At 43.2% G+C, this 27,297-nt stretch overlaps 1 protein-coding gene across 1 annotated transcript in view; it reads right to left on the bottom strand.

The window, feature by feature from the left end:
• The window catches only part of dnaaf5 (dynein axonemal assembly factor 5), a 33,115-nt gene that overhangs the window by 5,010 nt on the left and 808 nt on the right, over window positions 1–27,297 (bottom strand). Inside the window, exons 2-9 of the mRNA XM_077528355.1 lie at window positions 23,295–23,479; window positions 23,072–23,196; window positions 22,760–22,878; window positions 21,652–21,884; window positions 16,206–16,430; window positions 11,284–11,427; window positions 7,660–7,828; window positions 2,752–2,899 (exon numbers count right to left, since the gene is read on the bottom strand). Coding sequence (XP_077384481.1) covers window positions 2,752–2,899; window positions 7,660–7,828; window positions 11,284–11,427; window positions 16,206–16,430; window positions 21,652–21,884; window positions 22,760–22,878; window positions 23,072–23,196; window positions 23,295–23,479 — 1,348 coding nt within the window. The remainder of the gene's footprint in view (window positions 1–2,751; window positions 2,900–7,659; window positions 7,829–11,283; window positions 11,428–16,205; window positions 16,431–21,651; window positions 21,885–22,759; window positions 22,879–23,071; window positions 23,197–23,294; window positions 23,480–27,297) is intronic.

Below are 27,297 nucleotides of genomic sequence, written 5' to 3'. Positions count from 1 at the left end.
AAATAAATAAATAAATGGGGAAGGGATATCAGATGGCTCAACACCGTTAAGCATCAATGAAATAAATGATGTCAAGCCAGCAGGTTGTTTCCTTCAGAGGTATCAGAGATGATGCGGAGGTAGGATAGCATGGGAACTCCTCAATGCCAGGACAGGAGTGTGACCTTTAAAAGCTGTTGTGTTATGTCAAATGATCTGATGGTGGAATGTTGTCATGCAAGTGTGTGAAAGCACACTTGTGCCCAAATCCTGCCTTTCTGGGTTCCACATAAAAAGCAAAATGGACCTTCCAGCAGGACTCACGTGATAATTTTGCAGGATTTCTGTATTAAAAAAAAAAGAAAAAAAGTTTTATTTCTTTCTTTTACTGGTCATTTTTTTGTGAACTATCTTGTGAATCAGGTAATTGTGTGATGGGAATCCAAGACGGTGGGTTAACACTTAACACAATGCCTGCTGACTTTCCCACACTTGCTGGTAGTCCTGTTTTTCCCTTCTCCCTCCCTTTTCCATTCTGGCTCAGGCATTCCCAGATCCTCTCACACACTAGCAAAGTTCCCAAAGTCGTCCACTTCCAATCATTTCCGAGGGGCTGGCCCGCCTGGTGTTGTTTTGGCTCTATGGATGATGTCACAACTCAATGACTACCATGCTTTGACATTGCGCCGCCTGTAGGGGGAGACTGTGTACCATGAATGCCCCGGTGTGTTTGCTTTGCATTAAAATCTGCTTTTCATCTTTCCAAACCAAAGCAATTCTTGACCATAAAAAGTCTATCGCGCCTTCTCATGTCAAAAAGTCTCTACTTAAGTTTGCTGCTGTTTCAGGAACATTCTTTGCTGTTATTCCACAATTGGGAATGAGAAGACTACATCAGCTATACCTTTCTCACTTCACACGTGCCTGAGGTCAAGTGATTTTGACTTGCCACCATCACTTTTCATTGTGCACCTTCTACTTCGGATTCTGTTTCAATCCACATAAAACAACAGCTTTACGTGTGGATGAAAGACTAAACTTCTATTTTCCCCTTGTGACGCAGCACAGTTATTATGTCATTTTGGCCAGAGAACAAAGTGAAGAAGGATTTCTCCATGACCACTATTATTGTCCTCTTGATGACATGAAGTATGTGTGTGAGCGCAGTGAGGGATCATTTAATCTACTAAAACGAAACATGAACGGAAGGGAAGAGGATGACTTTTGTAACTTTGACTTTTGTAGCACAGCTATCGTTTAAAATGTGAAGATTAATGTAGGTTAAAGACGTTCCGATGCCGAGATCAGTTAGATATAACTCACAAGGGACAGATGTGGGAACATGGAAAATAGTGGAATTAAAATAAATACAGCGGAACCTCTGAAGTTGACCAAAATTTTATAGTTTGGAGTTCAAGAGTAACAGTAAATTTTGTGTGTTCAGCTTTTTCTTTTGCTTCCGTGTTATTTTGCAATGCACGACACGATTTAATCAAAACACTGAACTTTTTGTACTTGGGAAAAGCTCATCAATTTACACTAATTTATTTGAGTAGATGCTAATGAAAATTGCATTGACTTGCATAAAAATTATAAGAGCAGCTTGTCTGCTTCCTGTTCCATTTCCATTCCGTTTCCAGCCAGCCTTCAGTACATAGTTTCACTTAGTTTTACTTTTATTTTACAGTGGTTAACTTTACTTGTTACGGGTTGAACAATAACACCACGCTTAAACTAAGGAAAAGAAAAAACTGCACGATTCATTAGGTCTAATAAAATTGCACTTACATAAAAGTTAAAGAAGATGTTTTGAAGTCGAAATGCAATTGCGTTGTACTTAAAGTACTTAGGGGATTTCTTTGTATACCACTAGAGGGAGCCTGGGTACTGGGAGCCACTTGTGATACACCTTGAGAATCACTGACCTAATAGATCAAATATATCTGAACAGGTTCATGTGCCTCATCTAACCTATATATTAACAAGTGGAAAGCTCCACAAATCTCAGCAGAGCTTTTTGGCCTCAGCCTTAAGAATTTCTGACATGTCTCCAAGACAACTCCATGAGTGCGTTTTGTCTTTTTGATTGACGGCGGCAGCCACCACGATAGCCGGAGCCCTGCAATGGCCTCAGGCATTCACTCAGATTAGCGCTGCGGGCCCCGGGACTGAAGGCCGCACAGCTGAGGGAGCTCGGCGGGACAGCGAAGGGTCCAAAGGGGATGAACCCATAAACGGAAGCCCCTCTTGAGGGTGCGACGCAAGGCTGTCGTCCCTCCTTCACAAGTCACAGTACTACACAGCTGCCGAGGGATTCTGACATGTGGCTTTCCTCAGGAAGGGATAAGACTGATAATGTTTCAACTCCACACATCCCAAACAAGCTGATGTGCTTCTCCTGACCTAATGGAAATACTCTGTTGTATTTGCATTTGTGTCTAATTCGGGTGGCTGGTGGGTGGAGTGTTAATTTGATGTGAGGTGAAGTCTAAAAATATAGGGCACTCTCATGAAAAACAACAGTGGGCGTTCATAAGGCTGGAAAAGGCCATTTAGGAATTTGAAAACAAATGTTAGAAGCAGCAGCATTTTGAATCAAGTTGAGTCTTTCAAATTAATGACAGCAATACAGCAATGTGAGGAAGGCAGGGATTACTATTTCAAAATACTGTAGTGTGAGAAAAAGAGGCTTTACCTGATGACAAATTTGAGCTTGCCCCCATCCCAAGTTTCTCTTACTGCATGCGTGTGTTTGTGTGTGTGTTGCCTAACCCCTTGGAGTCCAGCGTGTTGCCTGCATCCAGCAGCAGTTTAGCGAGCATGGTGAAGACGTGCATCCTCATCTCTTGTTCTCTGTGTGGTTGGAGGCAACTTTGCAGCAGGGGCATCAACTGGCTCACAAACTCTCCGATAACTGGACCTACAACACACACACGCAGACAGACACGTCATGTTTCTACACAAAAATGCTTCCGTGGAACAAACGACACATTGTCTCTGTGTTAAACGAAAGAAAGAAAATAGTGAGTCTTCTCATGTTTACGTCCTTTAGTGACAAGGCCTGGAGACTAAAGGTCATTGAGATATCAGACGATGACACATATACCCCGAGGAAATGATACATAAAAAGGTTCTTGTGTCTATCACACAATGTTTCCAATCAAGTGTCTATTACAGGAAAAGAGACTCTCCCATTGCCCACACACCCGCCATGTTTACAAAGCTATTTTTACCCCGATGTGTGAGTAATGCTCGATAAGCGTCCATTCCCTGTTCGGAGTGTGTGGCACAGATGCGAGAGGAGACAGCGGATGTCCTGAGTGTGGCACGAGAGGAGATTTGCCAGACGGGAAACGTGTGAATTGACAGGGCGTGTACCACTACCAGCAGGTTACACAGGAGAAAAGACACACTTGTACAAACACAAGATAGTCATAACTCTCATTTCCAAGCAGAATAACACGGCTTCCTATGAAAACAGTTGCTCTCAAAACTTGTGAATACAATGTGACCTCTAAGGTCACACATGATTCCAGGATGCTGGTCAACATTTGATGTTTGGCTTAGGAATGAATTTTGCTCATTGAAGACAATAGAAATGGAATTTAAAAAAATATTCAGCCTCAAATGCCGCCTTGTACAGCCGTACACATATCATACATACCAAAAACCACCACTGGTCATATAGCATCGGTAAAAACAAGTTAAAAACTGTTAACATTGACAAAGAAATACAATGCAATGTCTACTGATGGTGAGTGCTTTCCACTTATTAGCCATATTTTATTGAGCAGCCAGGGACAAGGATGACGATATTTCTTTCCTATACATTTCCATTTGTAGGGACAAAAAAAAAGAAGAAAAGCTTGGAAAAAAAAAAAGCAAACAGAACTCAGCTTTAGATGCTCACCAAGCTTCAAGTCTTGTGGGATATAAAAGGACGTCACATTCCATCATAAATCGGCAGATGTTAAGGAGGGAATTTTCATTTTACTTGAATTTTTACTTGAATTTAGAGTTTCACTCTTTCTGTCACAAATCTTTACTGTACTGCTGCCTTGTAATAGCCAAAGTGCGATAGTTAGATATGGTACAAACTGTTGATTGGTTGAGAGAGAATGGTCATTTGTGTTTGTTCTTTTGTGTTAAAATGACTACTCGAGTGTAATGTTGTGTGTTTACATAGCTGATGTAACGGTATCTTATCACCATCCCCCGAGAAGCCCCTTGGTGGAAACACCTGCCACTTGACCACTCCAAACTCAAACTACTTCTTGATATAAACATTCATATCATTCGGGCCTGAGCAGGACATGTGACTCTTGAAATGTTTTTGGTGTTGTTACTGGAAGCACAAATGAATTGCCATTTTGAGAGCATTTCCATCCACGCTCAACAACTCGCCAATGTTTGCAGGTGTTTTCACCTAGCAACACGAAATTTTGTAGATGTTGTGGATATGTGTCGACCTACAATACAGTAGTCTCAAGAACCCATGATTTAAAGATACATGAGGTCAGCCATTATGGTTTGAAGTGCCCTTTTAGGTCATTGTCAGGCTGCTACCAAATTTGAACCGTGTACATAAGACAAATGGGTAATGCCGAATTGTAACAAAATTAATTTTCTGTCACATAACACTAATAGATATACTGGCACCCATACGGTCATATCCAGCATGTTGACGTTGAAGGCCAGTCCATCGCTGCTCACAGTTTTATTAACAGTTTGCATCCTTTACCAAGGCGCTAAGTCCTGTCCAAAGGAGAAATAAAACATTTACTGAGAAGCAATCAGTGTCTTGCCAGCTGAGCAAACGTGAAGGACATAAGAAGCCCTTGTTTCCAACAAACACAGATGAACGCTGAAAGAGCTGATGAGTAAGTAAAAGAGCCAAGTCTGAGTCCAGCCTATTGTTTAACAGACTTCCCCCCACCCCCACTTATAATGTGCACATCAAACACAAGGTCCACGCACTCGCAAAGACATCCCGGCAATGAATCCTGGAGGGCTTATGAGAAAATGAGCGCCAATGAAAACGAGGCATAGACACATCAGGCCTTCAAAGTAGCCTTGATCCACAGAGGAAGGTCAAGAGCGGGCGGTGGCAGGGTCGTTTGATGTTCTGACCTGTGCCGGGATCACCAAGTGAATGGATTGGCTAAGAGTGTGAGTGTGTGTGTCTGTTTGTGTGGCGGATTAGGGGGCACCCAGCTGCCCGCTCAATTAGAAAGAAAAGAGGGGAGATGCGGATGAAAGTGTGGCACAAGAAGGTGCTGATGACGGAGGATTGGATGGCATAGGGAGAGCTAAAGCGAAGGTCATGGTGCCACAGAGGAGGTCACTGCTATTTAACAGGCAAATACACACTGACAAGCAGGATTGAGGGAGAGACAAGGATTTGTACAAGTCAACAAGCCACTAGTGTGAATGACAGCCTTCTGTTGTTCAATCTGTTATTCTGTTCTCAATCTGGGGTTCCCAAGACATAACTTGGGGGTTCACAAAATAATTTCAAATAAATTATATGCAGTCATTTTCAAAAAGTGCATACCTACGTATGGAGACTGTTGGGTAAAACAAAAAAATAAAAACAAAAACCCAACAGTGAGCAAACCCCCACTTTTCACAATTGATAGGGAATGAGCCTGTGAATTGACTTCCCAAAAACTGATTTGTTATTGAGTATAGATGCCACAGGATGGCGGCAAAGCACAATGGAGACGATCATAAAACATCAACACTATGCTAATTAGGCTTTGCACGATCAGGATTTTTTTGGGTGATCATCGATCAGAGACCAACAAGTTTCAAAAAAATCTATAACCAAATATCAGAAGAAGGATTTAAAAAACATGTATATTTACTTTACAGTCAACCATTGCCATTTGCAGGGAATAGGGACTGGCCCGGCCTATGAGTAGCGAAGAAGCACATGTCTAATTGACACAAACTGAAATGCATGGAAAAATGTAAAATTCTTCAAAAACCGCTGATAAACATTAAAGCGATACAACGCTTATTAATCATTTTCCAGTATTGGATTAGGCATTGTGTACAAAGAATAAAAGTGCAAATATCTCTGGCATCTTATTCTCTGAATTTTATTTTAAACCGATAAAGTATGAGATTCCGAACGTACCGTTGGGAACGCCATCCGTGCATAACCGGAAGCCGTCTTCGTTCATTTCAATGGGAATTTGCTGACGTAATGAGCAAGAAAAAGACCAGCTTCGATCCCAAATACTGTGCCAATTTCTGTTCAGAGTAAAATTGTCAACACGGGGGTGGCCGCTCCTAATATGGGCTAAAGCGTGCTTAGTACACGACATGTAGCTTAGCCTAACAGAGTACAAGTCACCCGGATGTTTACCGTCCACTTCGACTCGCCGGCAGCTGGATCTGCCAGTTTTATCCGGCTTTCGGTTGGAAACTAATCTTTGGTGTGTCCTCTATGGCTGTACTGCTTTTGAAGAATGTGTATTTTACACATGCGATACATCACGATGATCACGTGACTGTACAAAATGCCCAATACAGTACTTAACGCAAAAATATTCATAAAAAGTGCTATAAAATCATAATTACTCAACATAAATTGGCATTTTTTTCAGGGAAGAGTTGAAATTAACCATTTCACAGAATAGCTGGTTCGTTTTTTAAAAGTTTTGTGTTTCTTTAAATATAACGTGTAATTTCTGATTTTGCGGAGTTGATCAATGACATCATTGATCGATGGACAAATGAAAACATCACAGCCGATTTTGTATATTTGCATAAAATTCTAAATATCATCTGAACCCGATCCATCCTATCAGATCAGTCCAAAGTCTACTTCCAATGCTTCTAGAATGCACACAATCCTGAACACGTTACATAAACAACTGTATTCAGGGGGTAAATTATTCAACACAAACTAGCTTGATCAATAGTATTAGCTAACATAGTAGCGTAAAAAACAAGCTAGCAGAAAGTGATGTGGCATCACACATGAGCAAACAAATATTTGTACTAGCAATTTACACCACCGGTATCATGTGATTGCAGACTTTTTAGCATTTACAGACAATAATAAACGTCAGGGAATACAGGCAAATTGCAAAAGCAAATATGGACTCTGGGACTGCTCACCACTAGGCTTATTTATAGTCATACACAAAACAATAAGAAAATAATGTCTAATAATAACTCATGTTTATTAGCTGGAATAAAATTTTCTCTTCAATATTAAGAATAGACGAAAGAAGCGTCAAAAGCGTCTCTAAGTTGGCAACATTGACTATACTTTTGCAAACTAGCTCCTATCTGTTCACGGCCATGTTAGTGGAAGTAGTGCACATCACCTAATGACTGGTATTAAACAAGTGATAAACTTTATGCACTCAACACTGACTGGCATATAACACAGTAAACAAGTGCTGTGGATGTAAGAAAAGGAATGCAGTCTTGAAAATCTGCTCTGCTGCTTTGACAGCTGCTGAGTCTTGATGCGCTGCCCCCATGATGGATCATGTGCGAACAGTTAAATGTTTCAAACGTGATGTAAGGGGGGCTTTGTGTCTAAACTTGCTCAGGAAAGTGCCATGAAGTCATGCTTCATAAAACATTAACCAGATGAGGCGTTTTCTCCCGCGTGCTTCTGGAATGTGGCTGTTCGCCCATCAGGTTATGTTGTCTCACCTGACTGCACCACTATGATGTGCATTTGGAGTCGGTGTGGGGAATAACTGGACCAGGCGTTCACAGAGGCAGACACCCAGTCCAGCAGCTGGGCCATGTGTTGCCTGTAGAGCTCCGGCACTGAGCCGAGACCCTGGACCTCGCATAAGCGCTGTACACTCTCCAGGGCCTGAGGGACACACATGAAAGGACGGAAGAGAAGAAAGTGACCTCAGAACAGTCAAGTTGCAACTTGAGTATTGAATCATATTGGCGGGAAAAGAACGAATGAGATTTATCAAACTTTAAAGATCCCTTGGGTGCTGCAAATACTTGCTTGAATTTTGCTTTAACTGATACCATCTTTTCTAAAATAAACATTGAGCTCATTTAATAAAGGACTTCTTGTTTTCCTTTTCATTTTGTAACCTATGAAAATAAATGTCCTCCATCAAATACATGTCACTTGGAACGAATTCAAATAGCTGACAGGACTGATCAGCTGTAATTACGTTTATCACAGTATATAAAAGCATAATTTGAAGCAGTATAGCCTTCTTCTAAAAATTCGCCCCGTTGGTGCCACTAAGCAGCTGTAACTAATTACCATAGCCACATTTCACTAAGCGCTAGGGCCTTCTACGGCACAGTAATTGTGTAAATGCCTTGCTAACGCTAATCATTTGCTTACATGCTAGCTAACATGAGACAAGTGGGCGTTCTCTGTTAACATTTTAAGTAACAATTCCCCAACTTAATTATTAAGAAATGCACAGTAGCGTAAATATGTAATGTGCCACATCTAATGTGGGAAAACGTTAACATAGATATTGAAAGTGCTTATCATGGAACATATGTAAGGTGCACTTTATTCATCCCAAGACGGTGGGGGGTTTGGGGTGTAAGGCTCTCGTAAGACCACGGGAAAAGCAACCACATATGGCAAGGTCTTACACATACAACAGTTCAATAACAAAAGAGAAAAAAAAAAAACATGACACAGGATGTCACAAAAATCAAAAGAAACCAACTTAAACACACGACCGAAGTTGATCTTGGAGGAAATGGCAGGAAGGAGTGCAAATAATTAAGTGTCTCTTCGGGGCAGCGGAAGCGACCTTTAGGGCACTTCATAAGTCCCGTCATTGTCCCTCGGGACCAACAGGGATGGGGACCAAGACAGACAACCTTCAGCGGTCCGCTGATGGGAAAACTGTGCCCCTTTTCTGGGAAACGGCTTCTGCTTTTCCTCTGGGCCCACCAATGCTTTCCTATTATTCATAAGTGCGCTGTCGCAGGCCTCTTTATGACCGCTCGACATCCAAACACGCAGACTGATGTAAACACATGCTGTGGTGGATTATGTGGTGTCTGGTCAGCATACTCATCCTGCTCCCGTCACTGCAGACTATTGACTCCATTTGTCACAGTTCCTGCCTGTCTGTGTTTCTCTTTAGCGCTGAGGTGTACAAACAATTGTACTCAAGGGACACTTTTTATTTTTTTAATTTTTTAAACAGATTGATAAATCAGGTTATTTTCTAGATTACAGAAGAAATGTGCATACACAATTATTAATTTGAATAATAAAACTAATTCATTCATGATGGCACAGTGAACTACTGGTTTTTGGTTGTTTTTGAGCCACGTGATTGGCTGGTGACTAGTCCACGATGTGCCTCGCCTCTTACAGTTTGTGCATCATGATTAATTAATGCAGCTTGTTCTGGTGTGGGCAACTACGCCACCAGGTGGCAGTAAAATACAGTCATGCAGACAAGCCAAGAAGATTAGCCCAATTGACCTCACCGTAAACCACGCCCACATGACCTAGTAAACCAATCAAGACGCACGTGAGTTTTGCTACGGAGAAACAAAGCAATCCACCTCCTGGTGTTGCATTGCATCGTTATTCAAAGGCCAGTAATAATAATTTAAAAAAATAAAAAAAAATTAAAAAAAAGGTTAAATCACGGCTTGTGTAAGAGTGATAACCGTTATCCCGATCGACTAACTGGCGTCCTGCTTTAGCCACGGCTTGTGTAAAAGAGAGAGCCGTTATCCCGATCGAATGGAAGGAGGTCTCCGGTGTATTCCCTTCCCTAAACCCTCAAACAACTATGAAAAATGTCTGCGCTGGATCAAACTTTGTGGAAGACCACACAGACACACACACAACCAGTCAGTTGAATCCCTCCAAAATGACCAGAAACTACTACCTCTGCACTCAGGTAATGTTCTCCATTGTTTTTTTTTAGCCAAAGGCTAACGATAGCTCCAGTTAGCTAACGGTCCATGTGTTTGTTGACTTACTAGTTACGGTACTATAAATGCCAACAAAACATTGAAACTATGAGGTAATATAAATTCATTCTTACCCTGCTTGACAGGAATAATGTCCAAAAACTTCGGTTTTGCTGACAATCGGTTGAAGTGAGTGAGGCAACTCGGTCTTATTATGACTTCTGCTGCAGCAGAATGTGTATTTCCTTCTGTTTTGGGGCAAATTTGCATGGTGAGGGAGTGAAGACACCCTTCACTAAAAGAAATTAAGAAATTAAAGTCCCCTTTGCTTCCTTCGAAGAGAAATAGCGGTGTCTTATAAATACCTGACCGAGAAATCACAAGGATGATTTGACAACTTTGCCATTACTGTGAATGCACTTCAGCTCATCTTGACCGGTAAATGTCACTGCTCATCGCATTTAGTGGGCATGGAGGCGCGTGCCACGGTAAGGTCAATTCCCTCAGTAATAAAAAGTAAAGAGTAAAAACAAGAAATTTTTTCCACAGTATATTTTAGTGAGTATTGTAGTATTGTCTCTCTACATGTGTTTCTGAACCATTTGTGTTAAAACATTCATTCCTGAAAGCGTTACAAAACAGTCATATAGTATAGATTGTATTTGTTAGCCCATCTAAAGACAAAGTTGGTGGTGGTTGTTTTAAATATAGAACCTGCCCTTAATTTAGTTTTATGATCCCAAACGGGAGAGGCTTGAAGCTTCTTTTTTGAAGATTTCTTGGATCTCAAAATGTTCACGCAAGTCTAAGGTTTTTTTTTTTTTTTTTTTTTTTTTTTTAAATCAGCCTACCAATGGCTCTGAAAAACTTGTAAGTCATGTCTCCTATCTCAAGGCACTACTGAATCTGGGGGGAAAAAAGTTGAATTTTTATTTTACTTACAATAAATGAATTAACCATATAATTAATTGGATAAATTACATTTGAATTTAGTGCATTGATTTAGAAATTTGTTGCATTGCCTAATCTATGCAACAAATATTACAAAACCTTTGATGATAATTTGCACGTTAGGTAGGACATATTCAAGAATGGAAAAGGCAGTTTGTGGCCCAGGGGTCAAAATTTGCCCACCCCCTCTATAGCATGACGGTGATGCACACCTGCTAAGAAACACATCTGTTTTTTTTGTTTTGTTTTTTTTCTGCTTCGCTCTTTCTCCGTCTTTCACCCAGGACTGGATTTAAAAGTTCCATTCCAAAAGGTGCAATTTAAGCGCCCCTTGGCTAAGTGGGTAATTACACCGTTTGTCATGCCCACTTTGAAGCTGGGCATTCCTCAAATAGCTGCCGTGCATCATAAAACATCCTATCGAATAAACCCATCGTGAGGTTTGCTCACCTTCTGGCTAATGTGAGGCTCGTCGGAGATGCTCTGGACGGTGACCAGCACCTGCAGCAGCTGCAGGCTGACCAGGCGGCAGTCGGAATCGCACTGGCTCAGCAGTACATCCACGCAGGCCAGCAACTGCTCCAAGTACAGAACCTGAAAAAATGCGAAAGAAGCGGAGGAGGAAGTAAGCAGTGTAATATAGAGGGGAGCTGGTCGTCCATACAGCTCCACGTCATGTCAGAACAAAAAGTACTAAAGAATGCTCATGTTATGCATGTCTCCTTGTTATCACTGGAGAGCTCTGCCTTTTACTCCCCGGGGGCCGTCATTAAGGCTAAACGGTGGTGACTGTGTGCTGATGGGTACACTCAAACTTGTACACACTTGTTGACCTTGGAAATTACAAGCACAATCACTGGGAGGTGCGCGACAAAGCTTGGCACGTGTCTGCAGGGGGGAAAAAAAACAAGTTAAAGTAGTGATGCTGTGTTGAACATTATGGGTGAGTACCAGGACAAGCTTGCAACCTCATTTGTGTGTTTTGCTTTTTGTTTGTTTTAATGATGTCTCTTGATCATCAGCTATCAAATATTTTTAGAATCAATTATTACATCAATTAAGCAGATACAAATTGTTGTTAAACAACAAAATTATGCATGTGAGGTGCAGGTACTTGTCCACTTTAGTCGCCATACTGACATTCCACACAATAATATTGGTACTTCGGTAATGTATTGCATTGTAATTATACATATAGCTTTAAAATATATGTAAATAATAAACACAATATATAGTTACTACTTGGTGGATTTTTTGGTCTATCACAGAGGGATCTGGAACGTAACTGTATACCACAAGCGGTACAAGGGCTCACTCTAGTGCATGGGGTGGGCAAACTCAGTCCTCGAGGGCCGGAGTCCTGCAGGATTTGAAGGTTTCCCTCTTCCAACACAAGCTGATTCCAATCAACAGGGTCATTATCAGTAGGGATGTAACAATAACGGCAATATCGTGATACTGCGATATTAAAATATATCGTCGTCGTGGTGTCATATTAAAAGTGGCACATCTATTTAAAAAAAAAAGAAAAGAAAAAAAAAGTCAGGTTGATTTTAATTTGTGAAGATCTACCACCCTCTGATGGCTGATTTATTTTAGTGCAGTTGAATTTTTACAAGGCGTGTTTTGGCCGTTATATGTTTAAAATCCACGCTAAAGGTCAGATGAAGGGGAACGTAATATGTAATATTATAATTATATATATATATATATATATATATATATATATATATATATATATATATATATATATATATATATATATATATATATATATATATATATATATATTATAATACGTAATATGCTTGTGTAGTGAATTCAATATGTGGAGGAACTCATTGTGTGCTTGCATTAGCAAGTAAGTGCCTCAATATTAAGTGTTATTGGAGATTGTAGGCTGTTTATAAGCATTGCTGTAATGTACAAAAGCACAATGTTTTCTTTTTTTTTTTTAGTATGAGCTCATTATTTTTCCAATACTGTGACCTCCCCTCCATATCGTGATAATTACCGTATCGTGACTTTCATATCATGATAATATCGTATTGTATATCGTATTGTGATGTTTGGATATTGTTACATCCCTAGTTAGCAGGCTTATGCAGAGCTTGCTAGGTGGGCCGGATTAATAAATGGAAAGGACCACCGCTGCAAAAGCTTCGTTTTGACACAGATTAGGCTGCAGGTAATATTGCAGTGGCAAAACATGTATTCTATTTTATATCGACTTATGTGCCTGGAAGTCATGTTTTCATAAATGATAGAAGATGCATCATGGAACGTGTGGACTTGCACGCATTCAGACATGCATCTCGTACTATCAGGTTAGAAAACAGCCATTAGAAATGGTGCGAACCTGGAAACAAAACAAAACCAAAAATAAAAATAAAACTCGATGAACTTAATAACTATGTTGACACCTGGAGGTGAGTGAGCTACACCTGGTTTCATTGGTCTGGACACGCTTGACCGGGGCCACCGCTGGATGCCCCAATTACACAAACACACAACTCTGTACCGAGCCATGGATGCCTCTATGTGGAGCCTACCCCAATGGCCACTCATATTGCTATGGCAACAGCCTGGCCCTCACATTACCGCCTTCCTACTTCTACCGTTAAGTGTCATTAAGGCGGGGTGAGCAGTGTGTGGCTGTCACTCACGTTAAATGTTGGCATGAAGGAGATTTATGAATGTTTTGCATTATTCTGAGCTGTGATATTGAAATAAAACAGACACTCCCATTGCCCCAGCTTTCCTGCTATTTTGCAGTACCCACCAACAGGCGTGGTGGTTAGCCTAAAAATCACTTTGCAGAGCCCGTTGCACTCAAGCTATCACGACAACACACAACAAAATGCCAGTGCCAAGGGGGTTTGTTAATCCTCGGTGGAGTACCCCCTTCAAAAAGGAAAACCATATGTGATTCATAAGCAAACACGACACAGCGTACCTTGCAACTTGCTCGCGTCTCTAACCACTGGCTCGCCTTTCATTTACCCTCAAACCCTTAGCGCCATCTTCAACTGACCAAGCTTGTTTTCACAAGCTGTCTTTTTTTCTCTTTCTCCAAACCTCTTGTGGAAATCAAGTAAAGAAAACAAGGCACATGAAAGAGTTGGCGAGGTCAAACCGTGTAGAAGCATCACATATCTGCTACCAAATTTTCAGCTCCCCCCGGACGTCCTCTGCCCCATTTTCCCGACCGCAGTACACTTTGAAAACTATTTATATTTCATTTTTCAACAGTATTTGGATGTCATGTGCTGCAAGGTTCATATTTCTCCACTTCTCGTTTTGAGTCAAGATAACTTAAAAATATTAGAATGGCGCAGATCCTAATTATATGTCTTCACAAATACCAAGCTACATTCTGTCAATGGTGTGGAACTGATTGTTGACTGATTGAATCTTGAGGCAAAGGAGGCAAAATGGAGTGCAATACCTTTTTAACCAGGAGAGGCGCTGTTGCTTCAGTCTGCTAGTAAGATGCCAAAAGAATTCCATTAACTAAGCTACATATATACAATGTATTGAATTACAGATTGTTGATTTTCTCCACTGTTGCTCAAAGAAATTTTGTGAAACACCCTTTTCTGGAGGATAATATGCAGTTTTGTTGAAATGTTCAGCAGCACGGTAGCATAGATCTCAGATCTGCCTCACAGAATCTCAGTTCAAGCTTTCCTGTATGGAGTTTGCATGTTCTCCCCATGCAGATTTCATCCTTTGGGACAGTGACCATATGTACAAACACATTTAAATGTGTCAAATTCAAGACTTTTGACCATCTTTTTGAAAGATCCCTCAAATTGAAGACCTTACAAGAACAAGATGGACAGCAGCAACAATGTTTACCAAGTTAATGTATTCCCTCCTCTGCACCAGGTCACAGGTGCGCCACTTGCACGAGAGGGAGACACAGATGGACATCCGAGAGGAAGCCGAGGTCTCCCTCCATCTGGTACCAGCCTGTCCTGTTAGTTTCCCCCCTCCGGTTGACCCCGTACAGCGGCGACACAAACGGGTCAGCGAGCGCTGCGCCTCATTTGTCATCGGCCTTGACCAGACGGGCTTAAGATTACGGTGGGAATTCTTTTTAAAGCTCGTTGTTGTTAGAGCAAAGGGTGGAATGAAGGAAAGCTCAAAGACTGTGTAACTGCTTTGTATAAGGGGTCAGAATAGCATTGCAAGAGGAGGACTTTCCTAAGGGCCTTGCGTGGAGAGATGAGCTGCTAATGAAGCACAAAACAAACAACAACTGCCCAACAGAGGTCCTGAAAGGGAAACATATTTAGGACGAGAACAAAGGAAAGGACTTTCAGCTCAAGAAAAAAAAAGCTACCTTTAGCCAGGCTTTGAAGTTTTTCTTCATAAGAAAAGGCTTCTGTCTGGCTGCTACTCGTATAAAGAATATGGAAATTGTTGTCACATAGAGGACAACTTTTTCCACTTTGAAATGTGAACTTGTCTACTTCAAAGAAAAGGACTTCGTCCTTGCCACCTATAGACAGCCCATCGGATGAAGAATATAAAAGATTGCTGTGTCCTGTATGACTCAATTTTTTCAACTTTTAACATGAACTTTGACTGTTTTTCTTCATAAAAAAGGGGATTTCGTTTTACCACCCATAGCCCAGACATAAGAAGAATATGGGTGACCCAAGCCAATCCTTGCCAGGAATTCCTGCATATTCTGTCATATTTCATAGCATTTTAATCAGGGTGCACAGACTTTTGTGCAGGATCCAAGTCGACAGGAGGTACTGCTCTCCGATCCAGACTTGATGCAATTTTTCCAATGATTGTGTGCATGTTATTTTAAGGCAACAAAGGAATCCTTATCTCTTTTTTTCCCTTCTGGATGTGAGCATAAACATGATGATCACAGACTTGTAATATTAGATTTGACAAACAACATGTGGTTGGCCATTCGCTTTTGCCAGGTCATCTCTCTCCCTCTTTTTTTTTTTTCTGATTTCCTCAACAGCGAACCCGCTGAACTCGCCGTGCACAGAGGTGCTACTGAAAAGATTGCCTTTAACGATGAAGCATCTTATCACAAAACATATTTACATTGGTAGGAGCAAATTAGGGAAAGAAATATATTGCCAAAAATAAGATTGCTAATGTACACAGTAGTTGTTGACAATGATCTTCTATGTCACTGCCAAAAGCACCAAAAAGAGTGGAATTTAAACAGCTGCTGTATAAAGAGTATGCAGCACGTTAACAAGTTTAACTTCAATGCTTTTCCTAGCGAAGTGTCACCACACTGGACAATGAAATGGTTGTTTAGCACATGGACGTACTCTCATGTGAATAACAGTAAAAAGGTAAACCACAACTAGTGCCCAAATCCCCCTGACCTGCTGATATTCCTGGCAGACGTCCGGCTGGGCCAGCGTGTCAGCAACCTGCTGGAGGTGCGGTAGCAAGAGAGGTTTGGGGCATCCTTCCAGCACGGCACACATCACCATCAGGGCGGACCACGGGCGGGAAGCGCAGTAGGGGGCATTGACGTGATCCAGCAGCAGCTTGAGGAAGACCTCAGGTGCGACGAAGGTACCCAATAGTTTGGCAGCGGCCATGCACTAGGGGGGATTGCAACGGGAAGTCAACAGGTGTGTGGCAAACCCTTTAACAGTGCTTGCACAGGGAAAAACATCCCTATAGAAATGAACAGACACATTCCTGTTAAAATGCAAGGCTTTTAAATCTGTCAAAATTAAAGTGTTAACTCTAGAGATTAATTTAAATTGGTTAAAGACTTAAAGAAAAAATTGTAGCCTATAACAGTTTTTGATTCTGAATATTTTACTTTACATTCATTCCATGATTTTACTCAAGCAAATATCTGTTAAAAGCATCGTAGAAAATATAAGCAGAAGTTAAAAATAAAATCAGAAATTACAAACTCCCAATTGGCGCCCTGTGGGCTCTCTCCCATTTGGCATAACCCCGACTTTCAACTTAATAATCAGTCGTTCCATTTAAGCTTATGGGAGCAGAAAGGAATTACACACCTTCATCATCTTTTCTCAGATAATAAGTTTATATCGTATACAAACTTGGTCCAGAAATATGAAATAAAAAATGGAAATTTCTTACATTATCTGCAAGTTAAAAATATGGTTAAGAAACAAATCCCAACACTTCAGGATACGCTCCAACTGCCTGTCTTAGCTAAAGATATTATAAAGCTTTCTCCAACAACAATAAAGAAAATTTTCAAAAATATATAAGTTATTTTTATACACAAATAAAACGTATTTACCGACTTTAAAATGGGAAAAAGACTTGTCTATAGTTCCGGAACCAGACTTTTGGACCCAAATCTGTGAAAATGTATTTAAAATGACCAAACAGACAAATTTGCAACTTATCCAATATAAGATACTTCATAGAACATATATTACACAATATATGATGAAAAAAAATGGGACTCTCTGACTCCGACATTTGTCTCCAGTGCTCACAAAACACTGCCGATACTTATCTTCATGCTTTATGGTCATGTACTCCAGTGCTGCATTTCTGGACTAAAATCTTGGAAAAGCTCGCTGATATATTAAACTGTAGGCTTCCTTTATCTCCAAGATTGTGTTTACTAGGTGACTTAACAATAACTGAGCTACCATGTAAACAATCCCAATCTATATTTATAGCCCTTACTATTGCTAAAAAAATCCATCCATCCATCCATTTTCTTGACCGCTTATTCCTCACAAGGGTCGCGGGGGCTGCTGGCGCCTATCTCAGCTGGCTCTGGGCAGTAGGCGGGGGACACCCTGGACTGGTTGCCAACCAATCCCAGGGCACACAGAGACGAACAACCATCCACACTCACACGCACACCTAGGGACAATTCGGAGCGCCCAATTAACCTGCCATGCATGTCTTTGGAATGTGGGAGGAGACCGGAGTACCCGGAGAAGACCCACGCGGGCACGGGGAGAACATGCAAACTCCACCCAGGAAGGTCCGAGCCTGGACTCGAACCGGAGACCTCAGAACTGGGAAGCGGACGTGCTAACCACTCGACTACCGTGCCGCCCTGCTAAAAAAATAATCCTTGTCAATTGGAAAAATAAACAATCTCTAAATATCGACCACTGGTTAAACTTACTAATAAATTATATCTCAATGGAAAAAATCTCTGCCTTAAATAAAAATCAAGTATCAAGATTTAAACAAATATGGTCTATGTACATAGAATATTTTAATCTTAATTTGGCAACTTAATCCTGCCAAGATTCTGCCTGTTAACGAGAGCCACCACATCGTTACAACTTCTGTTTTCGCTGCTTCTGTATTTGGTATTTTGTATCTGATTGTTTTTATTTTTATATAGTCAGGAACCTAGTTGCTGCTAGTGGGCTCGAGCATACCACACTATACGACACTATACTCACTAACTCCTTAAGATTTATTTCTAGTGGGCACTAAGCATCAACACTTGGTGTTACTGCATGCTAATTAGTCAATTTTCTTGACGCCGTCCCCTGTGGTCGGGCGGGGGTGGTTCTGCCCCCCCCGTTGTCTGCTCGGTAGCGGTTGCGTCTTGGCCGCTCCCTGGGCCCCCTGTGGGGTACGGTGTTGGGGTGCTTTCCCTGGTGCCCGGGGCGGTGCCGTCCCGGCGCAGTCCGCTGCTCCGTGCCCGGCGGCGCGGTTCGGGGCGGGTGGGGCTCTGGTGTGCCCCGTGGCTCCCTCTCCCCTCCCCCTTCCTCCCCCCCGTCGCCTCTCCCTCCTCGCCTCCTCCCGCCCATCCTCCTCTGCCTCCCGGTCCCTTTTCCCTTGCCCCCCCCCCCCCCCCTCCTGCCCTGCAGCCGCCCTTTCGCCTTCTTGTTGTCTTCCCCCCGCTCCCCCCCCCCCCCCCCCCACCCCCTTCCCTGTCTGCCCCCCGCCCCCTCCCCCTCCCTCTCCCTGGGCCTGGGGCTCCCTCCCCGGCCCGGGCGTCGGGCTCCGGGGGCCGGGCAGGGGTTTGAGGCCTGGCCCACTCCGGTAGAACTCCTGGCGCCCCGGGCGGGCTCCGGTGGCCGGTGGGCTGTCCAGTAGCCCTGCTGCGCTGGCGGTCCGCCTATTGTGGTGCCAGATGGGTGGGGTGGGGGCGGGTGGGGGTTGGTGCTGGGGGGCGGGCGTGCCACCTACACCCGCCGGGTTGGGTGAGGCCCCGCTGGTCGCTCCTCTTACTCACTTCACTAGTTTTGCACTATACACTTTGTAAATATACACATAGGGCACACAACACATTTCTTGGTGGGGTGGGGAAGGGTGGAAACACCGTCTTCACCCTTCAACTCCCCTCCAATTTTAATGCACTTCATGTCCAAGGGGAGGGGTGAGTTGGGGCGGGGAGCCACCAGAGGGGATGGACTGCAGTGCCTGGCAGCGCTGTGGTCCCCCCCATCTGTGTCCCTGCCCCACCACTTTGTCCTTCCATTTCCTTTTTTAATGCACCACACATATACATATTCATTTTTTTGGGGGGATGCGGGTGTGTCGGAGTAGGGGAAATTTTTTCCCTCTGCTCCGACTCACCTGCTCCCAATTTTAATGCACCACACGCACACACTTGTATATACACTGGGTGGGGCCACATTCACGGTGTAAGGGTAGAGCTCGCCAGTCGGCGAGCTGGCGGACTCAGTAACAGGGTTAGGTGTCACTAGTACGCTGGCGTGACGACCGGGGCCTCTCCCCACCGGGCTCGGTGTTCTGGTGTTCCGCCTTTTCCCCTGGTGCTTCCTCCTCTGCTTCCCCCCTCCCGCCGCTGTGCTACTCTCGCACGGCTGGAGGTGGGGTGGGCACGTTTTCCCTCTCTGCGCTGCTGCCCGGTGCCGGTATCCGGGGGTGGCTCGCGGGGGGCCGGGTTCGCGGGGGGGTTGGCGGTCGTCGGGGGGGGGGCGGCTTGTTTGGGGGGGGGGTGGAGGTATGGGGGGGTGGGGGGTTGGGTGTTGGGGGTCGGGGTGTGTTCGGGGGCCGGGGGTGGTGGGGCCTGGGTCGTGGCGGGTGGCGGGTTTGGGTGGGGTGCGGGGGGGTCGTGGGGGGATGGGGGCTGGGGACCGGTGGGGCGCTGTGGGGGCCCGCTGGGCCTCGTTCTGCGGCCTTGGGCTCGGGGGTTTGGGCCGGGGCTGGGGCAGGGGTGTTCCGGGCATCTGGGTCGGCTCGCCGACCGGTGTCCGCTCGGGTGGCTTGGGGGTGGCCTTGGTGCTGCCGCGGCCTGGGGATTTTGGGGGGGGGGGGTGCTCGCTTTGCTGGACCGCGGTTGACGGCTTCTTTCTTTGGTGGTGGTCCTTTTGCATGCCAGATCCGTCGCACCAGCATCTACTGAAACTCAACAGAAGTAGCCTCTCCCTCCCACAGCCCCTTGAATCAGTGGGTGCTGGTGTCTGTGGATCTCACTTTGCTTTATCTATTCTTCCCTCCTTCCTCTCTTTAGTTTTTCCTCTGGTCACTTGAGATCTCAATTTATTGGAAGTTTGAGGTTTCTGGGGTTGGCATAAGACTCTGGTTTTGTAACCACGCAGGAGGGGTTTTGTTGGTGCTGGATTTCACTTTGATGGATTGGATGTACTGGCTTCTATGGATCTCACTCTGCCTTATCGATCCTTCCCTCCTTCCTCTCTTTAGTTCTTCCTCTGGTCTCTTGAGATCTCGCTAAATTTGCTGGAATTTAGAGGCTTCCGGGGTAGGCGTAAGACTTTGATTTTGTAATCATGGGGAAGGCAAGAAGTGTTTGGTCGGTGCTGGATTTCACTTTGATTTATCTTTCTTTTTTTCTGACCTTTTCTCTGGTCTCCTGACCATTTAAACCTCACGACTCTGGCAAGATTCTGAAGTACCTGGTTAAGGCGAAGGGTAATGGGATATTTATAAGGCTTTAGGTGAATTAATGAGTATAAATTTATACGTATTTGCACGCACACGCACGCACGCGCACGCACGCAAACGCACGCACACACACACACAAAAATAAAAAATAATAATAATAATAATAATAAAAAGAGCAATGATGATAAGACGTTGAATCGGTAAGACTACCGAATGAACAATTCTGAGCTCTTAAAGAAAAAAAATAAATAAATAAATAAAAAAAATAAATAAAAATAAAAATAAAAAAATAAAAAATGTGATTACGTAATTAATTTCAGAAAATTGTGCCCGGAATTCCTGTTGTGATAGTGTCATAGCCTCCCTAACCCGATCTCTTCATGTTTTTACATAATAAATAAAGGAGATGGTTGCCAGATTTAGGACACAACTTCTACCCTGCCCAGACATTATGGAGTTTGTTGTCATGTATTGGACACAGCCAGTACATGCCAGCACCTTCTACTGTAGGCCTCTTCATAACCTCCCAGACTGGCTTTTGTCATCATGTTACATAATTGAAACATAGCCCAGATATATACAGAATACAGTGGACCAAAATTGCCAAAATAAAAATAAAAGTGAAGATAAACACAGATATAAAAAAATTGAATTCAAAAATTAAATACAGATAAAAAGCATAATATAAATGGAAATAAAAACAACAATCACTTTTTTCCCATGGCCATGCCATTAAATGGGAGTCTACTGTACAGAAGATTGCCACATGCCACATCTTTTCTTCATCTCTTTCCATGTTTTTCTTTTAAAACAAAAGATTTCCATCTAGCTATCCATGGCTTAGCCCATATGTAAGAAAAAAGGGAGATTGTTGTCCCTGAGCAGCTTTTTAGCTTTTTTACATCACGGAAATCTGTCATTCTAAACAAACTTTTCAATCCACTTTTAATTTCACACGGGAAAAAGATGCATCAGACTCACATTCTGGACTACATCCCCCTCAGTGTCGGTACAGGCCCGGTAGAGGAGGGCCAAGAGAGGTTGGAGGTGCTGTGTGCTGTGGTCCTCTGCGTGAAGCAGCAGCACTGACAGCAGCTGCGAGGTTCTGACTCGAGTGGCAACCAGCCAGTCAGTCAGGTCCTGGCTGATGGCGGGCACAAGTCTGTACAGGTTCCTCACCACCAGTTCTCTGCAGCCTAGACCTGGACGTTCCACTGGGGGAGAGAGCGGAATCATTGCATGGTTTACTCTTTCAATCATGTGATCGGTCCCTAGCAACAGGTGACATGACAGAAGTCTAGAAAGTAAATGAGCACCAGTCATTACTGAGGAATATTCATTTATAAATACCAGAGCCCCTTAAATAATTCGCTCAAATATGGCCCAATAATAAGTCACTTTCTTACACAGCAATCCGGCAAAATTGTCATGTCAAAGTTGCAGTAATGTGAAAAAAAGGCAGCCTTTTACATGCAACATGAAAAGGGGCTAGAGAGGAAGTGCAAACTAAAGGAAGATAAATCAAACTAGTGCACAGGGGAAGGATGAAAAAAGCCCTTTTCATGTTACTTCTCAGTGTTCAACAGTGACCTCTGCGCAGTGGGAGGCCCTGCAAATTTATGACGGCCAGAAAGAAAAAGACAAAATAAAAGCAATGGGGAGGGATCCTTTCCTTTCCTGTCCTGTCCCCAGGCAGAGGTTGTATTTGTGGCAGTATGTGCACAAGCTAAGCACTTGTAGCACTGGGCCACACATATATTTAACCTGGCAAGCTGGAATGACCATGTTCCTTTTCACACTTGTTTCGAGGCCCACCAACCACTACACCCAAGGGCCATACACATCTACGTCCAAGCCAGTGCTCCCACATAAAACCAAGTAATTCCATGTTTTTTGTTTTTTCCATTTTTTAACTGTGTGTTACAACCTCGAACATCTATAAATAAAAATGATTTAAAGTAGTCACAATGGTAAAGTTTACTTCTTTGCTTGAGAATCCTATTTTACAAGTGTGCCACAGGTGGATTATTTCAAAAGGCCTGTCTTGTCTTTCTGGGTGACCGTCTTGCGCCGCTGCAGGGGTACTGACCTCCTTCTGGGTAAAAAGGTGGAGGGGTGAGGAGAAAGTCCATCTTGTCTTTGAGATCGTCCTCATTTTCCTTCTCCCACTGGGCGCCAACCTGCTGCCATAAATCAGCCGCCAAAAGACTGTGGAAAACATTCAAGGTCATTCCGAGGGTTAGCAAACAAGATTTTACCAATTAATCGATTATGTCATAATACAAGGTTTTTGAATTATATTACATGACGGGTAGGTATATTGAAAATTAATTTCCATGTTGCCTGAGCAAGTGAGGTTATTAAATATGCTTTAGAATGGAGCAAATGCATGAAGACATACCTTATTTCGGGAACCTCATCCGTGATACCGCTCAGCAGGAGAGGAGTGAGTTTGTGGAAATATGAGTATCTGTCCTTTAAGTTGAGCAGCCAATCACTGACAGTTACAGTCACAGCTTTTCTCACCTGCACCAAAATGGGGGAAAACATGATTGGATTGATAGTGGGCTTGAATAGCAAGTAGCAATGCCAAAAATCCCCCCCCAAAAAAAAACAAAAAAAACCTGTGGAGAGTCGTCAAACAGCCTCTGTGCCAGATGAGACAGGACATCGTCCACGTTTTTCCCAGTGCCGTGCAGAATGACCGCCCCGGTGGCCTCAATGACAGACACCCGCACTTTGGAGTGCTGATGAGAGATTGTCAGCATCAGAGGCTTCACCAGAGTCTCAGCCTGCATGTGAAAATGCTCTGGAGAGGCAAAAATCAAGTGACATGGATGAGACTTTCTTTTTTAAAGCAGACATAATATGGAATATTTTATGATTCTAAATTGGAGGCTCATCACTTTTTTCTTGGGGGACTACAAAGTGACATCACTCTGAATGGCAAAACACAATTTACTCGAGTATAAAACTAGATAGCTTTCTTCATTCATAAATATTCAACATAACTCCACGTAACGCAACATATGTGACAGTATTGCCGCTATCTCCCTGCATGAAATTATGCGGTCAACTACTTAAAGGGATAGTTCGGATTTTTTTTTACATGATGAATCTCTATTTCATCCTCACCTCCAGTGGTGTGCGATCAGCACTGACTTTCCCCTGACAGCGTTCTGTGACACGAGTTCTGGTCCGGTGTTGGACGGTAGGAAAATAGTCCGGCAAGTTGACTGGGGTCACCGAAATAAAGCGTTTTTCTTCTAAAAACAATTTGTGTTCAAAATAGTGATACATTTGCATCACAAAACCCCCTCCTGAAAAAAAGTCAAGACTCCATTACCGCCGGGCACTATTTTTCTGTTTGTTCGTATCACTGCGCAGTGCCCCGCATACAGCTGATAGACGTACACTAATCTACAAGTTGTTTGTCTTTCCGAAGGCGGAAGGCGCGCGGATCAACTGTCTGCAGCGCGTCTATCAGCCGTATGTGAATTGTTTTTAGAAGAAAAACGCTTTATTTAGGTGGCCCCAGCCAACTTGCCGGACTATTTTCCTCTCGTCCAACACCGGACCAGAACTCGTGTCACAGAACGCTGTCAAGAGTAGGTCAGTGATGACCGCACACAATTGAGGTGAGAATGAAATAGAGATTCATGTCAAAAAATCCGAACCAACCCTTTAACTGTATGGAACGCCTATGAAATGAGATTAAAACTATAAATGAAGCAAAATTGCAAAAAGGTACGTTTTCTAGAGGTCAAAACGAGTTTTGAGGGCCAAAATAAAAAAACAATTTATCACTATCCGCCATTTTGGTTGTTTACGCCTCGAATGCTTTCAGGTGGGAACTGGGAAAGACCAACTCGGATATATCCGACTTCTGACCATCCTTGAATGCAGCAATAGCATTACTGTGAAACATAAGCCGCTGTAATGTGATTGGCTTGCCACTTCCTGATCCGCACAGCATACACTACACGCACACCGCGCACAATACATTTTACATACAAACATATATGGCACTTTTCCCACCGGGCCGGCTCCATGCACCGAAGCGGCATTTTTTGTCACCGGATGTTAGCGCCTCCATGGAACTTTTTCGGGGCCGAGCGGTTCCGTAGTAACCGCTGTTTAGAACTCTATCGGCAGTGGTTCTGTTGCGCTGATCGTCGGGGGAAGAGCGGGGCCGTGTCGTCACCTGTCATCTGATTGGCAACGCAGCAAGAGACGCCGTGGGCCCCAGGTGGAGGAGTGGAACCGTCACTTGCCTTCGGTGCCGGTTAGCGTGGGTTCACTGCTCTTCTTCTCTGGGAGACCGTGTGTTCCTTACGTGAGTGAGTGAGTGAGTGAGTGAGTGAGTGAGTAAGTGAGTGAGTGTTGTTTTGATAGTCACTGCTCTTGCAGGCAAAACTTGTGTTCCAATAAAATATTTTGCAACTATATCTAGTTGCGTATGGCTAAAGCCTGGTTCACACGGCAAGATTTTAAAATTGTCGGCCGAGTTCCAATCTTTGACAGACACCACACGTGAAGAGAAAAAATCACGAGAGTTACAGTTTTGAACGTACCATGTGTGGTGTGTGATTGTGCAGTGTGGCTGTACACCACACCGAGTCGAGTTCATTCAAGAATGTAAACGGAAGGTCTCGGAAAACCTCTCGAGATTAAACGTGGCTTCCGAGTCAACATGAGTCGATCCTGGTTTTCAGTCGAAAAAGCGGCATAAAAAGAAAAGGTGTTGGTTAAAGGAGTCTAAATGGGCACTGGCGAGACATTGCTTGCCCTCGGCTCGTTGCTGGCGGCGGGTTTGCGTCCCACCCAGAGACCACGTTTATTTGTGTATAATGTGTGTGGGTGTATAAAACAATACAAATAATTACTTTTAAAAATAAAATAAAAAGAATGTAATAGCGCGAGCACGGACTTTCCGCTGCGTCATGACTGTTTTGATTTTGGAGTCCCCACCTCACTCGCTTTCTGATTGGCTGCACGTCACTGTCAACCGGCTGCGCGGTGGTCTGTCATCAGGGCACACCGCACATGGAGCGAAGTCGGGCCAAAACAATCCAACACGTTGAATATACCCGAGTTCAAGTCGGAGGTCCTTCCGATCGCCGATATTGGGAGGCGCCGTGTAGGGCTGGGTATTGCCGACAACCTCACGATACGATACGTATCACGATACAGGGGTCACGATACGATACGTATCGCGATACATATGTATCCCAATACTTGATCTTCAAGGCGAGACGTATCCCAATATATTATATTAATTTACTTGCATAACAGTCATATGTGCACCTAAAGGATACGTTTGTTGTGCTGACTGACAAAAATATTTTTGTTAGCAACTCTTGTGGTTTACCACCAAGCAGCATGCCTTGTTTAAAGCTACACACACTGTAGAGCAAGGAGCAGCTTCCACAGACACACCAGGAAAATGTATTAATATGCATGAGCCGATATGAGCAAAAATATCAAAGTATTAAAATTACGGCTCTAAAATGTGGTTATTTTAAATATTTGGAGAAATAAAAACAGCATTTTTTTTTCGTGTAACACATTCTATTTTGTTTTTAAACAAAATATAGGAAAACTGGGACATTAAGACACGTGCTATGTTAAGTTTAGAAGTAAATAAATGTTGATATTCTTCCTCTGCTTTCATTTTTCTTAGCAAGACAGCGTGTCCAATCACTGGTGAGCTATTTTTGCATTAAGTGAAGTCAATTAACTTCAAAGACGCTGCTGGTTTTTATTTTTTAGGTAAAATGTAAGCTGCAAAGGCCAACGTTAACTGCCTATTTAAAGATAACGAGCAATATCGATTCTGACGCCTGCGTATCGATACGTGTATTGTAATGAGGCCCGCAACTATATATTGCCGTATTGATTATTTGAGCAGACCCCTAGCGCCGTGTGTGGTGTCAACACACATGGCAGGATTATCTGTTAAGATTATCGCTTGCGTGTCGGCGCGTCGTTACGATTGTCGGGAGGGGAAATTCGGGGCTAAAATCGGGCCAATTCTCCTGCCGCGTGAACCAGGCTTAAGATCATGCTGTACATCCACAAAAAATGATGCGACCAAATCCTGTGCTGTGCGACCAACTGAAAATCTTACTCGCACCAGTGATACCAGTGGAAAAGTTAGTGTAGAGCCCTGGCTCGTCTAGCTGGCATTTTGCATTGTGCGTTAGTATTCAGCTAGTGGACTTTCGTGAGCCACAATTAATAGTCTAAGTCAAATACAGAATGTGTAATATTTTCTTCGTTATGTCACGTTTCAAAATAAATGTTATTTTTCAACTGGGATCAACTCAAAGCAAGTACTTGACCTCTTTAAAAAAAATAATAATAAAAAAAAAAAAATCACAATCTGTTGCTTGTTGTGAAGTGTGAAAAGATCCTAAACTTTGATTGTAGTAACATTAGTCTGTGCGGATAAATGGAAAAATCGTAACGCTTCAAGACAGATTATGCTTCAACTTCTTAGTTTTCATTTTTTGTAAATGAATTTGGATTACCACGGTTACACACGCACAGCACACGCCGGTGAGATGACAAGAGCCAGCCCACTGTTAAGCAGAAAATGAGAGGCAGCCTTGATGCCTCACTTGC

This window comes from Festucalex cinctus, chromosome 1, assembly GCF_051991245.1.
Source record: "Festucalex cinctus isolate MCC-2025b chromosome 1, RoL_Fcin_1.0, whole genome shotgun sequence".
NCBI classification, from domain to species: domain Eukaryota; kingdom Metazoa; phylum Chordata; class Actinopteri; order Syngnathiformes; family Syngnathidae; genus Festucalex; species Festucalex cinctus.
Note: the sequence above shows the minus strand (reverse complement) of the source record. Positions and strands in the feature narration are given on the sequence as shown.